Raw genomic sequence first — 18,116 nt, 5'->3', positions numbered from 1 at the left:
TCAGGTAAACAGCTTTTAATTAATTAGAATGCACTTGTGAATAAAAAGAAATGTTGCAAGAGAAGAATCTGTGTTATATTGGTATCATACAGCTGTTTTAAAAAAGGAACCTACAATCTATGGAAAATAAACCATCTTGCATCAGATTCAACAGCAGAGAAACAGGCTCTAACCAAATACTCGCACCAATTATTTTCTCTGTCTGTTTCTATGAATGCTTCTGTATGTACTCTTCTCTCAGCATGACTTCTGAATAGCTTCCATTCTACTCTAACATAGTATTAGGTTGGATTCCCAAATACAAAATATGACCTAATCATTCCAACTTTATCTTTGTTATTCACTTACTTGTCTTGCCCACAATTTGCAGCAGTCACAGCCACTGTGGTTGCAATAGGGACAGGGCTCTGCTATCACTGAACAGAGGAATGCAGGGAGAGGAAGTAGACTAGGCCATTCTGCTGGAGCATATCAGTTACTAGAGACTACCACACAGGTGCATCATCTGCACTGCCATAAGCAGTGAACAAGGTGGAGGTGGTGCAGGGGTGTGCACTTGGCTGGGATAGGGTGAACTGCAATGGAATCCTTGTTTTTTTCTTAAGTACTTGGAAAGAGGTGGGAGAGACTTAGTTTATCCAGAGCTTGGAAGAGTTACTTTTTTGAACTACAAGTCCCATCAGCCGAGTCCAGTGGCCATGCTGGCTGGGGCTGATGGGAGTTGTAGTTTAAAAAAGTAACTTGTCCAAGCTCTGAGTTTATCCTACATGTATATTTAAAATATGAACACCAAACCAAAGTTATAGAAGTAAAAGCTGTTGCAGAAAAACAGGGTAAAGCCATTCAGAGAAGGGTTGTCATCCAAGCTTAAAAAAAAAGTCACAAAGTACCTGAATTCAAATTAGCAGTTTTAAAATAGAGGTGGAAGTTTTGGAAATAAGACTCAAGATGAATGTAACCTATGGAGATATTTGTACTGCAGGAACAACCATAATATAACATGTCAAGACTGCCTTATCCACAAGGCTCATGACAGGCACCTTCCATTCTTATTATGACAACTGCTTTGTGACCAGCTTTATGCCTTGTCAACTGCTGCAGCTTTATGCTCTGATGTAACCAAGAGCAAATATGAATTATTTAGCTAAAACATTTAAAGAAGGCATCAACTACTCACTTCTACAGAAGCGAATAGCTAACAACCCAATTCTTTTTATTAGCCATGACGATACTGCTAATGAAGATGCAACACACTGAACTCTACTAAAAAAACTGTACTCCAGACTACAGAAGGGTAGCAAGGGAAATACAAATAATACAGTATGTTTTATTAGAATATTAGCTCATACTCTTGTACTCATTCACAAACTATGCTTATTAGTCTTCATCTATTCTATTTGCTCACCAAGCCACTGATGCAGTGTTAGTGAACTGCAGTTATCATTAGAGCAGACTCATTACTGTTGAAGAAGCAATGAGATGCTAAGGTTCCACACCACATGACTACTCATTTACCATTGAGGGGTCTGTGGGTGAAGGAAGCCACTCAGCATCCTCCTCCTTGATAACATCCTAACAACAACAACAAATTATTATGATGTGGACAAAATGGTTAAACATGCAACAAAATATGAAGGGACAATGGATGAAAAGGTATAATAGAATATAGCATTATATTAAAAACATTGCTTTTAAATCAGAGGCAAGGAACATAAGACTTGGAAGAAACTTCTGCAGCTCATCAAGGGTTTTCTTCCTGGCCTGTGAATATGAACCCTGCACTGCCACTATGAGTCGGCGCCAAACTCTCTTTCAGGAACAGGTTTTAAATTCATGTGCTCCCTCCTCTCTTCTCTTCGCATGCTCTGATTCTCTGTAGTATTCTGGGTTACCAGCAAAACATAGTCGTTACATCACTGCTGAGCAAACTATGATTTGTGTAGAGCATAATTTGTCTACAAATCAGAACTTGAAATGAGGGGGAAGAGATGGAAGCATGTGAGCCCTTGGCTTATTCATGTTGTGCCCAACCATGACTCACAGCATTGCATCTGAAATGAGCTTCTGTGATGACTCAGCAATATATCAGCAATTCCAAGGAATTGGGAAGAAATGCTCATTTGAACAAGAAGTCTTTGCAGATCAGTGGGGGCTTACGCCTAATTTTGGAATTATTTAAAACAAAAATTTAAAAAAGTCTGCATAGCTTTGCCCTAAAGGCATCCATATTCTACAACTGAAATAGCCTATTCAAATATTCATATTTTCTTTGGGACAGCAGAGTTACTACAATATGACTTCCTATTAAGAAAATGCTGCTCAATTTGTATACTGAAGGAAAATTAGAATTCTATAAATGACCCAAACTAAAAATAAAAGGTATTTTCTGAAATCTAACCAGAAAAAAAGTGACATTGTATCCAATGCTAAATGCGAAGAGGCTCACTCACACAACAGGGCTTCTCCCTCAAAAAATCTGCTCTGTATGGTCTCCAAACCTCTGGAGCAGTTCTTAAGGGTGCATCAGCAGCTATGCGTGTGTATGGGAGGATGCAAAATGGGACATTCTGTTGCACAAGTAGAACAATAGTGTTGGATACAACCAATCTTTCCTAAGTCTATAAATGCCTCAACACTAATAATTTTATTATAACAAATGACACCTAAATTCACAAGATGTTCACTACACCTATTATTTACTGTAAACAGGACCTCTATATTTTCAGCCTATAAAAATAATCTGCAAGACTATTACATATTACTCTCAATACTTGAGATCAAAGTTTGCATGTATACAAACTTGTTAAAAGGTGAAACAAGACACATTTTATAATCTTAGTTAGCCTTCTTTATTTTTTATACAATATCTTCATTAAAAAAATAGCTTGTGTATCTATGTACCAACATGAAACATCTACTGTTGAATTACTGACTAATCTTATAATGTAAGTGACTACATCATTTACTTTTGATACTTACTAGACCACTGCTCTGTTCCCTGGACATACTCGTTTTTAGTGATGGACGTGAGATGAGATGAGAACTGCCAGGATAATACCTTGGCATGTAAACATATGGGGCAAAGAATGGCTATGGAAAGAAACATGTAACAAAAAGGGACCATTACAAAAATCAAAACAAAATTAATTCAACAAATACTACCTATTTAAGAAAGTAAAACATGAAAGTAAAAAAAACCCACACACAACACCATTAACTTATTGAGGTAATTTAAACAATCCTATTTTGAAATAATCATAAGGTGAAATTGTTAAGTAGTTACCTACCACGCTTGAAGCCAATGGACAATTTCCAATTTAGTTCAATGAGACACAAACATCATGACAGTGGAACATTTTTATAATTAATCATGAAAACATTTATACATTTTCAAAGAGCTACTAAATGATACAGTTTAGAACAAATGCCAAAATCAGTCACATTAATGCAAGTCAATTTAATTCTATTCTAACAGATGTAACTACAGGACTATGGCTTAAATATCTGGGGAGTGTTCCATAGTATCCTCTTATAAAGGGTGAATTCACAAGACAATTTGTGTTATCCAATTTACACCACTTTTAGAATTCAGACTGCTTCTCAGCGTTTATCAGATGTAACTTCGGAAATCCTGTGATGGAGACCATTGATATTCCCTTTAAAGAACTAAGTATGAAAGAAAGTGACTTGATCAAGGCCATTTTGCAAATTCATGACTATGCAAGTACCTGAGTCCACATCTGTAGGGTCCAAGGCCAACATTTACAGCACAATCTGACCCATGTGTACCCAGGAGCAAGTTCTACTGGGTTCAATGAAACTTACTTGCAGTTAAGTGGCTATAAAATTGTAGCCTTAATCCAATTTGTATGATGAAGTAAATGCAAGCTGATTTTTAAAAAAATAAAACTTACTAGTTTGCACATAATCACCATGTTTGGACATGATATATCAGCTTAATAAGCAGAGATATGAACAAGTTTTTTACTTGCACATACAGCCCTTTCGTTCCTAGGAACCTTCTAATCTAAACCCAGAAACTATAGTTACCAGTTTTGGAATAAGACAGGATATTAAACCACAGTCTGAAGGTAGTTCAATATCATGGCTTGCAGCAAAGGTAGCAAGCAGTTTCCTGGTTTGAATGAAATGGGAAATTATGATTAGAGGATTCATGGTTGGATTGCTCTTCCCTTTACAGCATGAGCAATCAGGCTGTATGAGCAAGCAAAGGCATTTGTATATTGGTTCAAACAAAAATACAGCTATCCATACTATTTTTATTTATTTTATTTTTTATTTAATAAAATTTATATACCACTTGAATGTAAAGACCTCTAAGAGAGTTACAAAAAACATAAAAAATAATAAAAAACAAGAAATTAAATCATATTTAAAATAGCTACTATTTTTTTTAAAAAAACAACAGATAACATCTGTGTGTCTGGATAGGCTGGCCAAACAAAAATGTTTTAAGCAGGCACCGAAAAGAATACAGCAAAGGCTAGGTTGTTGAATTCTACATGCGTCCAGACTGCAAAACAGCACCTTTGTTCCACATATATTTCAGAGACTTGTTTATGTGAGAAGGCTAGTTCAACATATACCAGGTATAACTCCATACTTGCAAGTGGGCTTTGCACAGACATTCTAAGAACTATCACTTTAGCCCAGAAGTAGCCAACATGGTGTCCTCCATACGTTGTTGGGCTATAATTCCAATCAGCTATAGACAGCAGAGCCAACAGTCAGAAATGGTGAGAGTTGGAGTCCAACAACATATGGAAGGCACCAAGCTGAGGATAAACAACCTTCCTTCTATGCCTAATCTTTCATTTATTTGACAGACTCCAGCAATTATGCAAAGATGTATAGATGCTGAAGGTCTTGTTTAAAAGTGCATGCCAAAGCACAGAAAGTTTTGTTTAAAAAACTGCTGAAACAATGTATTCCAAATTGTTGAACAATTCTTGCATCATTCAAACTGAAAGAATATTTCACCCAACATTTTGCATCCTAGTTGAGATTTGCCATGCACTTATAAATAAAAATACAATGGTTTTCATCAGTTTTTTACCGATGTGTAGCATTTTAAACAAACTATTTGTAACATCAGAGAAATATATAATCAAGTGTAAATTTAAAACAGCTGCTTTCTTTCTTACTCTATTATAAAATGGATGCTGAGGTCCTGTCATTCCACTGTAGTAGCTGCTGTGAGGCTGTGGTGATACAACTCCTGCATTGAAAGGCCCATTAAAGGAGTGTGTTGAAGAACAGGCTGATGAAGGCTGACTAAACACTGATGATGCTCTAGGAGCAGCCTCTTGTAAAGGCAAAGTGGGATATGGGATTGCTCCAATGTTTATTTGGTCTCTTGCAGCACGGACATCTGAAATATTCAATTTATAAACGTAATGAACATAATCATCAATAATAATCTAAAATCTAACATACATCAAGGAGTATGAAAATTAAAAGAGCTAACTCAAGTTTTTGTGCATTTCAAACAAAAATTAAAACATCAAATCAAGAAAGAACTTAGAGCTTCCTGGTAAATCGCTGTTCTTATGGAAGACATTCAGCATTAGGATCAGTCTCTCTCCCAAAACCAAAGGCAGAAAAAAACCCTTGAAAGTCTGGATAAAGCAAGGGCTTTCTTCTCTTTCCCCAACCCTCTTAATGCAGCACCGAAAATGCAGCATCTCAAAACAGAGTCAAAAAAAGAGACGATGACTCCACCAGCCTCCTCCTCTCCATGCAGGGGTAATGGTGCCACTATAGGGAGCAATGAGAACAGTAAGAATCAGGGGGAGCTGGTCCATATTGGGCCTGGTGGAGTGGAAGATAGGACAGCAAATGGTAGGTGGAGCTAGTAGTAGGCCTAGCCACTTCTGGTGAATGGACGAGAAGCTTGCCTAATCTCTTACTCTTCCTGACACGTCTCCCCAGCAGAAGGTGCCTCTTACAGCAGATTAGGAAGCAAATTAAAGTGGCAGCTTCAGGTTTCTCCACCTCAATCTCTCATGCTGCTGTAGCCAGCTAACAAAGGGATATCAGGGGGGGCAGGAAATGCTTGGGGGACATGGTGGTGGTAAGCACCCCCTTCCCTCTCTGTGTGGTCCTCTGTTATAAATAACAACAACAACAACAACAACAATAATAATAATAATAATAATAAATAGACGCACTCACTGAGATGATTTTTCTGACACTTGGCTCCGCTCCACCTCCTCAAGTTCCCTCTCTCTCTGTCTCACTCACTCACAAACACATACATACACGGCCTTAAAAATATTACAAACATAAATGCAAGCTGCAGCCTGCCAGCCTCTCTCCATTCTCTCAGTATGGCTGCTTTGAAGGAAAAAAGACACAAGACTGGAAAATGATGCAACTGGATTGGTTGGGGGCATTGATTAGGACTGCCATATTTTTATGCTAACTGCTATGTCCTGAAGAACATCTAAATGTTAACAACCAGGGAGGGGCATTCAGTCCCCAAGCCCTACCTAGACTCTCTTTATGAGGGAAGGAATTGCTTGGGGGGGCAGAGGGGGCTAGAAACACACAGTGATTGCTCATTGAAAGCATGTGTTTGTGTGCAGGCTTGTATCTGATTGGCCATCAGACAAAGTGAAAATGGACTGAGTGATTTGATTGATGATTGTGTGGGTGAGAGAGAGAATGTCGACTCTAGTTAGGAGGCTATAGCAGACAGCTAATGGTCAGGGATGATGAAACTTATGGTCTGGCAACATCTGGAAGGCACTGTATTGGATTCTGCTGTTCTAAACTCTTTGCTGTGTCAGAGTTACTTGAAATCTATTCTTGAAAGGGCCCTACTTTGACCTAATGAGAAATCTCCTCTGGTAAGAATAAATTTCAAGTTCCCTGACACAGCAAAGAGTTTAGAACAGGTAGAGCCAATGTAATGCCCCCCAGAAGTTGCTGGACCATAACTTCCATTATCCCTGACAACTGGCTATGCCGGCTGGGGCTGATGGGAGTTGTAGTCCAACTACATCTGAAGGGTACCACACCGGCTGTCGCTAGTTTATAACATAGCAAAGTAGACCAGAATGATGTTATCCCCAGAGAGAATAAAATTTACAAATTCAAAGTGTTTCTTTTCTCTCACTCTCTAGAGCTAGGAGGCATTTTGAGATACAGAAAAGCAGTGCATCCTAAACAGCAAACAACCCAAAGCTGTCCTATTCAGTCCTGAATTCTTGAAGACAGGAAGACTGTATGCAGAACCCATTTCCCAAGGAGACTTCTGAGTAGGAAGAAACTCAGGATATGATTAATAAATGTATGTGAGGATGTCCAGATCACCATCATCTAAATCTGCTCTAATATGGCAGCAAAACCAACTGCCCCTCTCATCCTACGGGCCCAATTTCTTCTCTTGCAGGCATTCATGAAAAGGAAAAGATTGCTGAATAGGAGTAGACTGGAAATATATTTTCTAAGCTGCTAGAGGAGAATATATTTGCAACCAACATTCCTTCCCCCGCTCCCCCATGGCTGCTTTGCATTTATACTTTGTCCTATCTCTCTCTTTAGAGACCTACACATATATAAGGTGTGCCACTCCATCTTCTCAGTACATGTAGGTGGAAAGCAGAAAGGGAAGAATGAATTCTGGAGACCAGTGAAAGGAGAAATTCATTTGGGGAATATAGAAGTGTCACTGCAAAGAACACCTCTTTGAAAGAGGGGGAGGGAGAGGGAGGGAATTTGGAAGGGGTGTGCCACAGGCCTTCCTTGAAAGGAAGAGTGCTTGGTTTATCTCCTCTCTCTCTCTAGAGAGAAAACCACCTCAATCTTGACGAACCCTTCTAGCCAAATAGAAAAGGGCACAAAAAGCATGAATGCTGGGCTGCTAAGTATGGTGTTGCTTTCACGCCTCCCCACTGGGCCTCAGGAAGTACTAGTCATTCTCAAAAGGAATGGCCCTGCTCTAAGTGCCCTACTGCATTGCTCTGCAAGGCCTTGAGTTAACAAGCCAGTATCAGAGCAGACTTGGGACATAGGCAGCTGCCTTATACTCAATCATACCCTTAGTCCATCTAGCTTAGTATTGTCTACACTGACTGGCAGTAGCTCTCCAGGTTTCAGATAGGGGATATTCCCAGCCCTATGTGGAGATCCCAGGAACCGAACATAGGAACTTCTGCATGCAAAACAGATGCTTTATCACTGAGCTACGGCCTTACCCTTTTACAGGAATCACCTATATGGTAGTCGGGGTCCCAAGACAAGTTGGAGATAAGGGCACTCTATGTCCTCCTGGCCTATTTTGAGGGGGGGGGAGGCCTTCTTTCCCCCACTGCCTGGGAGGGGGGCAGGAGGAGAATAAAAGTGAATGTGGTTTTGAGGGAGAGGTATAAAAGGTCTGCCTTTTTTTCTCCATGACGGGAGAGAAACAGAAAGGGCCTCTTCTCTCCAAGCTTCCACATTTATTCTTGTCTTTCTGGGTCCAGAGGAAAGACTTCTGATGTAGAATGCTCTCCTGCCTCCAAAAGGAGAACACAAAATCTTTCACCAGTTCAAGTAGTATGTTATACTGCGTTCTGCTTCGAAGGCCCTCCTCCGGGTTCCGACTCATAGGGAGGCCCGGAGGGTGGTGACAAGATCTAGGGCCTTCTCAGTGGTGGCCCCCAAACTGTGGAACAGTCTCCCCGAGGAGGTACGCTTGGCGCCGACACTGCTATCTTTTCGGCGCCAAGTTAAAACCTTCCTCTTTCCCAATGCATTTTAACTTAAGCTATTGATTGTTCATTTGTTGTATTGTTTTTAGACTGTTTTATTGTTCTACGTTTTTATTGTATTATATTGTGTATTTTAGTATTTTTGTTGTTCACCGCCCAGAGAGCTTCGGCTAGTCGGGCGGTATAAAAGTTTAATAAATAAATATAAATAAAGGGAAAAAACAACCTTTTCCAGTTTTTACTTCTCTAGCTGCCTGCAAATCAAGGACAAAGAGAATGAGAGGTTGTAAAGCAGTCCCTCCCAAAAAATTATTTAGCACTAATATATATATATCTATATTTTGGCTTGCTAGACTATCCTCAACAAGAAATTTTAACCCAGGGGAAAAAATCTCTCTTAATTCCGCTATGAGAGCATATCTCCTACACTATGAGCACAGCTACGATTTTACACATGAAGTTCCGGAAACTAGTAGCATGAACACCGACTAAAAAAACTGGAGACTTAACCACTAGAATATGCAGGTCTTGCCAAATTGGCATATCACATATGAACCAGAAAAAGATGGACAATGGAGTAATGCTTTTATAAACAATTGCCAGTCCTTCATTCATTACTGTGAAGAGTGATTGTGTATTTGATCTGTGCTGCTATCTCTGTATAGTTATTTGTTTTGATAACGCAAATATCTCTTAGAAAAGTCATTTATTTTATTTATTCATTACATTACATTTATGTTAATATTAAAAGCTTTTTTGTTATATAGTCAAATGGCAGTTTACCTGCAATAATTTCTCGGAGTTTTGGATCAAGGTTCACTGTGCAGGGCAGAAAGGTTTTTACATCACGTGCTATAAGGACTGGAGTTCGTGAAGACAAAAATACTTCAAAGTTCCGAATATCCCCATCAATTTCAAGGAGAGGTTCAACATCCTTAGTTGTTGGAATATTCTTTGAAATTCTACAGACAGCAAAATAAATTCCAGATTATAAAACACTGGGCAAATTCAGACTGCACGTTTATCAGGTATTTCGTCTAGCTAAGGATCACAACCCTTCTTGGATGAAGTCACTAATGAACTGGACTTAAATATGTTCCTATCCAAGCTTCTCCTTAATCATTCACAAACTGAACCTGTAGTAAATTTGTACATGTTCAGTCCATGCAATGCATGGATGGGATTACTACAAAATAGAATTAAGAGTGAGAACAAAGAGTTAAAATTTCTCAGACATCTGATTTTTGCAAAACAAGACTCCAAAAGAAGCTGACTTAAATGAAAAACCACAGCTGAGAAGTCACATGAACCAAATTAGCTAAATTTTAATGCTAGCTTAGCTTAAGTCTGAATGTGAACAGTGTTCTGCATATGATGAACAATGCTCCTGTTCAGAAGCCAATAACTTACTGCTGTTTTATAGATTGAAATCTCTATTCTAACCTTCTGAGCTCAATACATTAAACTATTATGTTGAAAGAGATATTTATGTAAATGATAAAACTTTTGGAAAAGGACCACAAAACTATGTGCTTGTGGTTCTCAACTTGAAAAACAAGTAAAACACTCACACACAAGAATTTGCAAAGTTACATGCCCTTAAAATCCAAGTCAATTCAAAAACTAAGCATTATGATGAAGGCAGAAGTATTCTTGTTTTAGAACATCTACTGCCAAAAATGGAAGCTTCGAATTCAGGCGGTACCAGGAATTATCATGAAGAAGCAACGTGAGAGCTAGTGTGGTGTAGCATGTCACATTTGAACCTTTCAGGTTTGTTGTAAGGATTATGTATATATGTATCTGTAACCTGAACCAAGAACAGTAGCAGGGAAATGAATTTCATTGATTTTTATAAGTACAGAACCTGGACACTTTTTTGCACAAATGCCCTTATATCAGTGAGGCTGGCACCCTAAAATATGTACTGGAGGCGCCGTGATCCAGTAGACAAAATGAGTATATGTCCCAGGAGTTGCTTAGTACCTAAAACTTGTGATTTATTCACTGGCAATTATGGGATCCAAGTGCATTTCATAAAAATCAAATGAAGTGCCACACTATAACCCTATTAAGGACATGTTTTCCTTGGGAACGTTGTGTGTGTAGGTGCAGGAGGGAGGTGCAGCTGTTATTTTGAAAGTAAAAAAAAGACACGATAGAATGGAAGTGATTAATGCCTCTCTGCGAGAGGGGGTGGTCCCTGGCTGCCTGAAAGAGGCAGTAGTGAGACCACTCCTGAAGAGACCCTCCCTGGACCCAGAAAATCTTAATAACTATAGGCCGGTGGCAAATGTTCCATTCCTGGGCAAGGTCCTGGAACGAGTGGTGGCAGGCCAGCTCCAGACACTCTTGGATGAGACCAATCATCTGGATCCATTTCAGACGGGTTTCAGGCCTGGTTCTGGCACGGAAACAGCCTTGGTCGCCCTGTATGATGACCTCTGTTGGGAGAGAGACAGGGGGAGTGTGACTCTGTTGACTCTCCTTGATCTCTCAGCGGCTTTCGATACCATCAACCATGGTATCCTTCTGGGAAGACTGGCTGAGTTGGAAGTGGGAGGGACTGCATGACGGTGGTTCCGCTCCTACTTGGCGGGTTGGATCCAGAAGGTGGTGCTTGAGGAACATTGCTTGGCACCCTGGACTCTCCAGTATGGGGTTCCTCAGGGGTCAGTTTTGTCCCCCATGCTGTTCTACATGAAACCGTTGGGTGCAGTCATCCGGAGCTTTGGAGTGTGTTGCCATCAGTATGCTGATGACACACAGCTCTATTTCTCCTTTTCATCTTCTTCAGATGAGGCTATCAATGTGCTGAACTGGTGCCTGGCTGCGACAATGGACTGGATGAGGGCTTATAAACTGAGGCTCAATCCAGACAAGACTGAGATGCTGCTAGTGGGTGGTTCTTCTGACCGGATGGTGAATGCCCAACCTGTCCTGGATGGGGTTGCACTCCCCCTGAAGGAGCAGGCTCATAGCTTGGGGGTTCTCCTAGAACCATCTCTGTCACTTGAGGCTCAGGTAGCCTCGGTGGCATGGAGTGCCTTACCAACTTCGGTTGGTGGCCCAGCTACATACCTATCTGGACAGGGATAACCTGGCTTCAGTTGTCCATGCTCTGGTAACCTCCAAGTTAGATTACTGCAATGCGCTCTATGTGGGGCTGCCTTTGAAGACAGTTCAAAAGCTGCAGCTTGTGCAAAATGCAGCAGCCAGATTGGTAACAAGGACCACGCAGTTCGAACATATAAAGCCGATTCTGGCCTGCTTGCATTGGCTGCCTGTATGTTTCCAAGCTCGATTCAAGGTGCTGGTTTTAACCTATAAAGCCTTACATGGCTTAGGACCACAATTGATGGACCGCCTCTCCCAACATGAACCCACCCATACACTCCACTCAACATCCAAGGCCCTCCTCCGGCTGCCTACTCGGAGGGAAGCTGGGAGTCTGGCAACAAGGGAGAGGGCCTTCTCAGTGGTGGCCCCCAAATTATGGAGTGATCTTCCTGACGAGGTGCACCTGGCGCCAACACTGTTATCTTTTTGGCGCCAGGTCAAGACTTTCCTCTTCTCCCAGACATTTCAGCATGTGTTTGCAAATTGTTTTTTAAAAAATTTTAAATTGTGTTTTTAAATTGTTTTTTCTCTTTTAAAATTTGTATATTTGTTTTTAATTACTGTAAACCGCCCAGAGAGCTTCAGCTATGGGGCAGTATATAAAAATAATAAATAAACAAATAAATGGTCTAAAGCAGGAGTCGCCAACCTTTTTAAACTAATGGGCACATTTTGAATTTTGAGGAAGTGCTGTGGGTACCAGTCACAACATGACTGCCATGGGACATGGCATAACACAAAGTAGTTGCTGTGGGGGGGGTATAGCATAACAAAATCAGAGAAAAACAGGGTGTTTATGGTCACTGCTGCTTCCCACTGCACCCACCACCTAATGCTTACTTTGTCCTGCTGGTCCTGATTGTGGTGATCACATAATATTTGGGTTGTATTCAATGTAGCGCTAAGGCTAAGATTCCATCAGCGCAAGGATATCCGCCTCTCTTCCCCCCTAGGTCTGTACTGAGGGTTCTTCCAACCCTCCAGAGCATAATCCCATTGCACAGCGCAAAAAGTTACTTGAATACCACCGATTGTCCCACACACATACACACAAAAATGCTGATGCTGTTTAACGGGGAGCATTCCCCAGTACCAGGAAAAATATATAAAGTGGCCACACCACTCTCGCACACACAGCACACAGAATCATAGAGTTAGAAGGGGTCTATAAGGCCATCGAGTGCAATCCCTACTTAATGCAGGAATTCAAATTAAAGCATACTCGATGGGTGGTTGTCCAGCTGTCTCTTGAATGCCTCCAGTGTCAGAGAGCCCACTACCTCTCTAGGTAATTGGTTGCATTGTCATACCTCTCTTAACAGTTAGGAAGTTTTTCCTGATGTTCAGTTGAAATCTGGCTTCCTGCAACTTGAGCCCATTATTTCATGTCCTGCATTCTGGGACGATCGAAAAGAGATCTTGGCCCTCCTCGGTGGCAAACTTACAAGTCCTGGAAGAGTGCTATCATATCTCCTCTCGGTCTTCTCTTCTCCAGGCGAAACATGCCCAGTTCTTTCAGTCTGTTCTCATAGGGCTTTGTTTCCAGTCCCGAACATCCTTGTTGCACCTCCTTTGTACCTCCAGTTTGTCTGCATCCTTCTTAAGGTGTGGTGTCCAGAACTGGACGCAGTACTAAAGATGAGGCCTAACCATTGCCGAATAGAGGAGAACCAATACTTCATGTGATTTGGAAACTACTGTTAATGCAGCATAAAACAGTATTTGACTTTTTTGCAGCCACATCACACTGTTGGCTCATATTTAGCTTGTGATCAACTGCAATCCCACGATCCTTCTCGCATGTAGTATTGTTGAGCCAAGTATTCCCAATCTTATTACTGTGCATTTGGTTTCTTTTTCCCAGGTGGAGAACTTTGCACTTATCCCTGTTAAATTTCATTCTGTTGTTTTCAGCCCAATGGTCCAGCCTATCAAGATCCCTTTGAAGGTTGTTTCTGTCCTCCAGGGTAATAGCTATCCCTCCCGCTGGATCATTTGCAAATTTGATAAGTATTCCCTGCACTTCCTTATCCAAGTCATTAATAAAAATGTTGAAGAGCACTGGGCCCAGCACCGAGCCTTATGGAACCCCACTCGTTACCTCCCCCCAGTTTGAGTAATAGCCATTGATAAGCACTCTGAGTATGATTCTGTAGCCAACTGTGGATCCACCTGATAGTTATTCCATTCAGCCCGTATGTAGCTGGCTTGCTAATCAGAATATCATGGGGCACTTTCTCAAAAGCTTTGCTGAAGTTGAGATATATTATGTCCACAGCATCCCCACAGTCTACTAGGAAGGTTACCAGATCAACAAATGAGATAAGATTAGTTTGGAAGGATTTGTTCTTGATAAATTCATATTGGCTTCTAGTAGTCCCTGCAGTGTCTTCAAGGTGCTTACAGATTGACCTCTGGAGCTTTATAATCTGCTCCAGAATTTTCCCAGGAATTGATGTCAGGCTGACTTGTCTATAGTTCCCAGATTCCTCCCTTTTGCCCTTTTTGAAGATAGGGACAACATTAGCCCTCCTCCCGTCATCTGGAACTTCACCTATCCTCCACAATAGCAGACAGTGGTTCTGAGAGTTCTTCAACCAGTTCCTTCAATACTCTAGAATGCAGTTCACTGGGCCTTGCAGATTTGAACTTGTTCAAAGTGATTAGATATTCCTTGACCATTTGTCTATCACTTTCAAGCTGCAATCCTGCCCCTTCAACTTCACATTTGCCAGGAGAAGACCCTCTTTTGGGAGAACACATGCTGTCACTTTATCAAAATTAAAATTAAGCAGGTCTCACTACAGTCAATGGTTAGATGGGAATCTGGATAGGTTGAAGAACAACCTTGGTAACAGCTCCTGGTTAGTGAGGAGAAAGCTTAACCATGAGACCTGGTTCAGATGACACGCTAAGCCTAACCTAAGAGCAGGTCCATAGTCTGGGGGTGCTCCTGGATCCATCTTTGTTGCTAGAGGCCCAGGTGACCTCAGTGGCTAGGAGTGCCTTTTACCAGCTTTGGTGGATAAGACAGCTGTGGCTGTTTCTGGACCGGGATAGCCTGGCCACTGTTGTCCACGCACTGGTAACCTCCAGACTGGATTACTGTAATGCGCTCTATGCGGGGCTGCTGTTGAGGTTGGTCTGGAAACTGCAGCTGGTGCAAAATGAGGCAGCAAGACTGCTCACTGGAGCAGGGTATTGCCAACATGTCACCCCACTGCTGCAAGAATTGCACTGGCTGCCCATTTGCTACCAGGCCGAGGTCAAGGTTCTAGTTTTGGTGTACAAAGGGTGCTGCTGACTGGTTTTGGTGCACCAAGCCCTATACTATACAGCTTGGGACCAGGATACCTGAAAGACCGTCTTATCCCTTATATACCCAGTCGATCACTGCGCTCTGCAGGTGAGGGCCTCCTGCAGATACCATCTTATCAGGAGGTCAGTTCCACACAACATAGGAAATGGAGATTTAGTGTGATGGCACCTACCCTGTGGAATTCCCTACCCTTAAATATTAGACAGGTGCCATCTCTGTTATATTTGCGGTGCCTATTGAAAACCTTTCTCTTTCAACAAGCCTTTTAAGCTGAGACCTTATCCCACTCTGCTTCTGTGTTGGAATTGTTTTTTAATATGTTTTTAAACCTTTAAAAAAATGTTTTTAACATTTTTTTAAAAAAACAGTATGTTTTAACCTTTTTTAAAAAAAGATGTCTTGAAAGCTTTTAAAAAAAATGTTTTTAAAGACAAACGTTTTAATGTATTTTAAAGTCTGTTTTTATTATATTTTAAAGTGTTTTTAGTGCTTTTGTTTGCTGGGCTCCTTCTGGGATGAAGGGTGTAATATAAATCAAATAATAAATAAATAAATAAATAACATTGGCTTATCATAGTGCAATAGCAAGAAAGATCAGGTTGGAGCTGCTCTCCAGAAGCCCGCATGTGAACCAGGCCAATAAGCACACATTAACTTGAGCACCAAACTTGAAACCAGGAGGAAATTGCAACAGAGGTAGTAGTGGTTGGTGCTGCTGATGTTCTGTTGGCCATTCAGCCTCTCATGTACTATAAAGACTGTTTTAGTTACCAATCAAGGTTGGGAGGGTAGCAGACTACAGAAGTTGCATGCCTGAGCTACTCGTTTGATCTCTTCACTCCAAGTTCTTGCCAGACTCATTTTTATTTGCCTTCTGCCTCTATCCTGTTAATCAAAGGCAGATTATTCTATCAACAATAAGCCTCACTGAACATAGTGGAACTTGCTTTCAAAACATGCCTAAATTTGGGCTGCTTTTTCTAATATTTATTTTAAAAAATCTGATCACTCTTGGGGGATTGTTGCCTTTTGAACTTCTGTTCTTCTCATTTTCTCCAAATTTTATAATCCACCCTGCTTCTGCCCCTTCAATACAACACTAGAATGAAGCCAGGAACAGCAAACTATGTTTATCAGTTATGCAAGGTAATTAAAAGAGTGTTTTGTTCTTACATCACAAATCTTTGGCTTGTACTTAATAGATGGGTTATTGGGGGGAAGATTAATTTTAAGGCTACAAGGAAGTTAGCAGGAGTGAGAGTAAGTGCCAGGAACATCCAGTTTTAATTTCTGAATGTTTCAGAATCTGAAGATTATGTATATACACAATGTAGAAATGCAGATAAATTTGCATGGGTTGAAGAGAACCTTCTGGAAATGAATACGAACATTTCGCCTACTGCACACACATTGGAAATGGCCAAAATAGAAAGATCAGTCCCATGGCAGGAATAATAGGAATATAATAAAAAGAGATTAAATGCATGCCTGGATTGCTAGTTACATAAAGGCCAACATGAGAGACTGGATATGACACTGGGAGAAACGTAAGATTCTGAAAGTAAAGATATGCTCCAATAAAGAAGAGCTGGGATGATGTACAGTATTTAATGTTACGTGTTTAGAACATGTAGGCTACATGTCTAGAAATAAATCTTGAAAGTTCATCTACTATAGCTTCTTAACAAGTAACGTAAGACAATAGGCAAATTAGTAGTCACATAAAATGTCTACAGTAGGAAGTGATATCAGGGATGTCATACCACTCAAATAAGTATAAGAATACTAAGAATGTAAAACAAGGACAAAGTAAAATGGTATACTAACAGGGCCAGCACCAGGCTACCACAAGCCCCTGCCTCCATCTCACCATGTCAGTGTGCATACCTGTTATTCACACACCCGCCAGCATTTTGGGTGATGGCAGGTTTGTGTGCAGAGCACACTGATACGCTGACACGTGGTGAAACCAGGCATATTTAAGCATATGTCAATTGTGCATGTGCTCAGGGGTGATGTCATCTGGGAGAGCGGAACACCTGTTCCACGATCGGCGCTACCGTCCAGTCGTGGCCTGCAACCCAATGCTCCCAGCCCCAGCGGCCCTCAGCCTGCATCTGACCTGGCTGCCTGCTGGTGCCAGACCTGTATGCTAAAGTTATGCATATTATTTCTGGCAGCCAAGGTAAATAATTACTGGAAATTAGATAACTGGGTATATGTTAAGGCAATTTGAGGAGGAGAACAGAATGAACACAAAAAAGATTTACTAACAAAAGAATGCACATCCAAATAACAATATCCAAGTTGCGCTAGAATCCAGACACAGCAGATAATTTTGCAAAGGAGATGGCACATCATTTAAAAGGAAAAAAAGAACAGCAACAGGCCGTCACAGTTTTTTTGGCAGGGGAATTCAACAAGATAGGCTGACAGTCAGCAAGGAGCCATAGACTGTCATTAGTGCATGGCCCTGTATCATGTCTGTAATCTATGTGCTAATATCCACTAATAGACAAAAACCTTGCGGTTTAAGAACGTACCTATAGCCCACAGATATTTCTATCAAACTTTAAAAAGCAGGGAAATTGGGCAGCTATAGTGAATGCAACAGGGGAGCAGGACAGCTGATCTCTTTGAGATATTGTACTGCCCTACAAATTGGTCAAAATGCAAACACCATTTGGGTTGGTCTTTCACAATCCAATCCACTTCCTGTGTAGCTTGCAAGAATTGGGTAACATGCGCCTCTAAGCATATGGTGAGTGGCGGCAACACCTGCCATCTCCAAAGATGGAGAATTATATTTTTGTATGTCTGTTGGTGTTCTTCTTACTTTACTTCTTTCTTGTGTTATTAATGTTTCTATAGATAATCTATCTAGAACATTTTATTGCCTTCATTATTCATCTTAGAAATCTGTGTCAAATTTATTCTTATTAATTTCAAAGCCTTTTTAT

General features: G+C 40.8%; 1 protein-coding gene across 8 annotated transcripts in view; it reads right to left on the bottom strand.

The window, feature by feature from the left end:
• Positions 1–18,116, bottom strand: part of KIDINS220 (kinase D interacting substrate 220) — a 98,300-nt gene that overhangs the window by 17,444 nt on the left and 62,740 nt on the right. For 7 of the 8 annotated variants that reach the window (XM_061622830.1, XM_061622825.1, XM_061622822.1 and 4 more), the window contains 4 exons: positions 9,501–9,679; positions 5,166–5,392; positions 2,980–3,090; positions 1,516–1,572 (listed from right to left, as the gene is read on the bottom strand). In XM_061622830.1, the coding sequence (XP_061478814.1) occupies positions 1,516–1,572; positions 2,980–3,090; positions 5,166–5,392; positions 9,501–9,679 (574 nt within the window). The remainder of the gene's footprint in view (positions 1–1,515; positions 1,573–2,979; positions 3,091–5,165; positions 5,393–9,500; positions 9,680–18,116) is intronic. The other variant, XM_061622828.1, reaches the window with a different exon arrangement.

Source organism: Rhineura floridana, chromosome 4 (genome assembly GCF_030035675.1).
Source record: "Rhineura floridana isolate rRhiFlo1 chromosome 4, rRhiFlo1.hap2, whole genome shotgun sequence".
NCBI classification, from domain to species: domain Eukaryota; kingdom Metazoa; phylum Chordata; class Lepidosauria; order Squamata; family Rhineuridae; genus Rhineura; species Rhineura floridana.
Note: the sequence above shows the minus strand (reverse complement) of the source record. Positions and strands in the feature narration are given on the sequence as shown.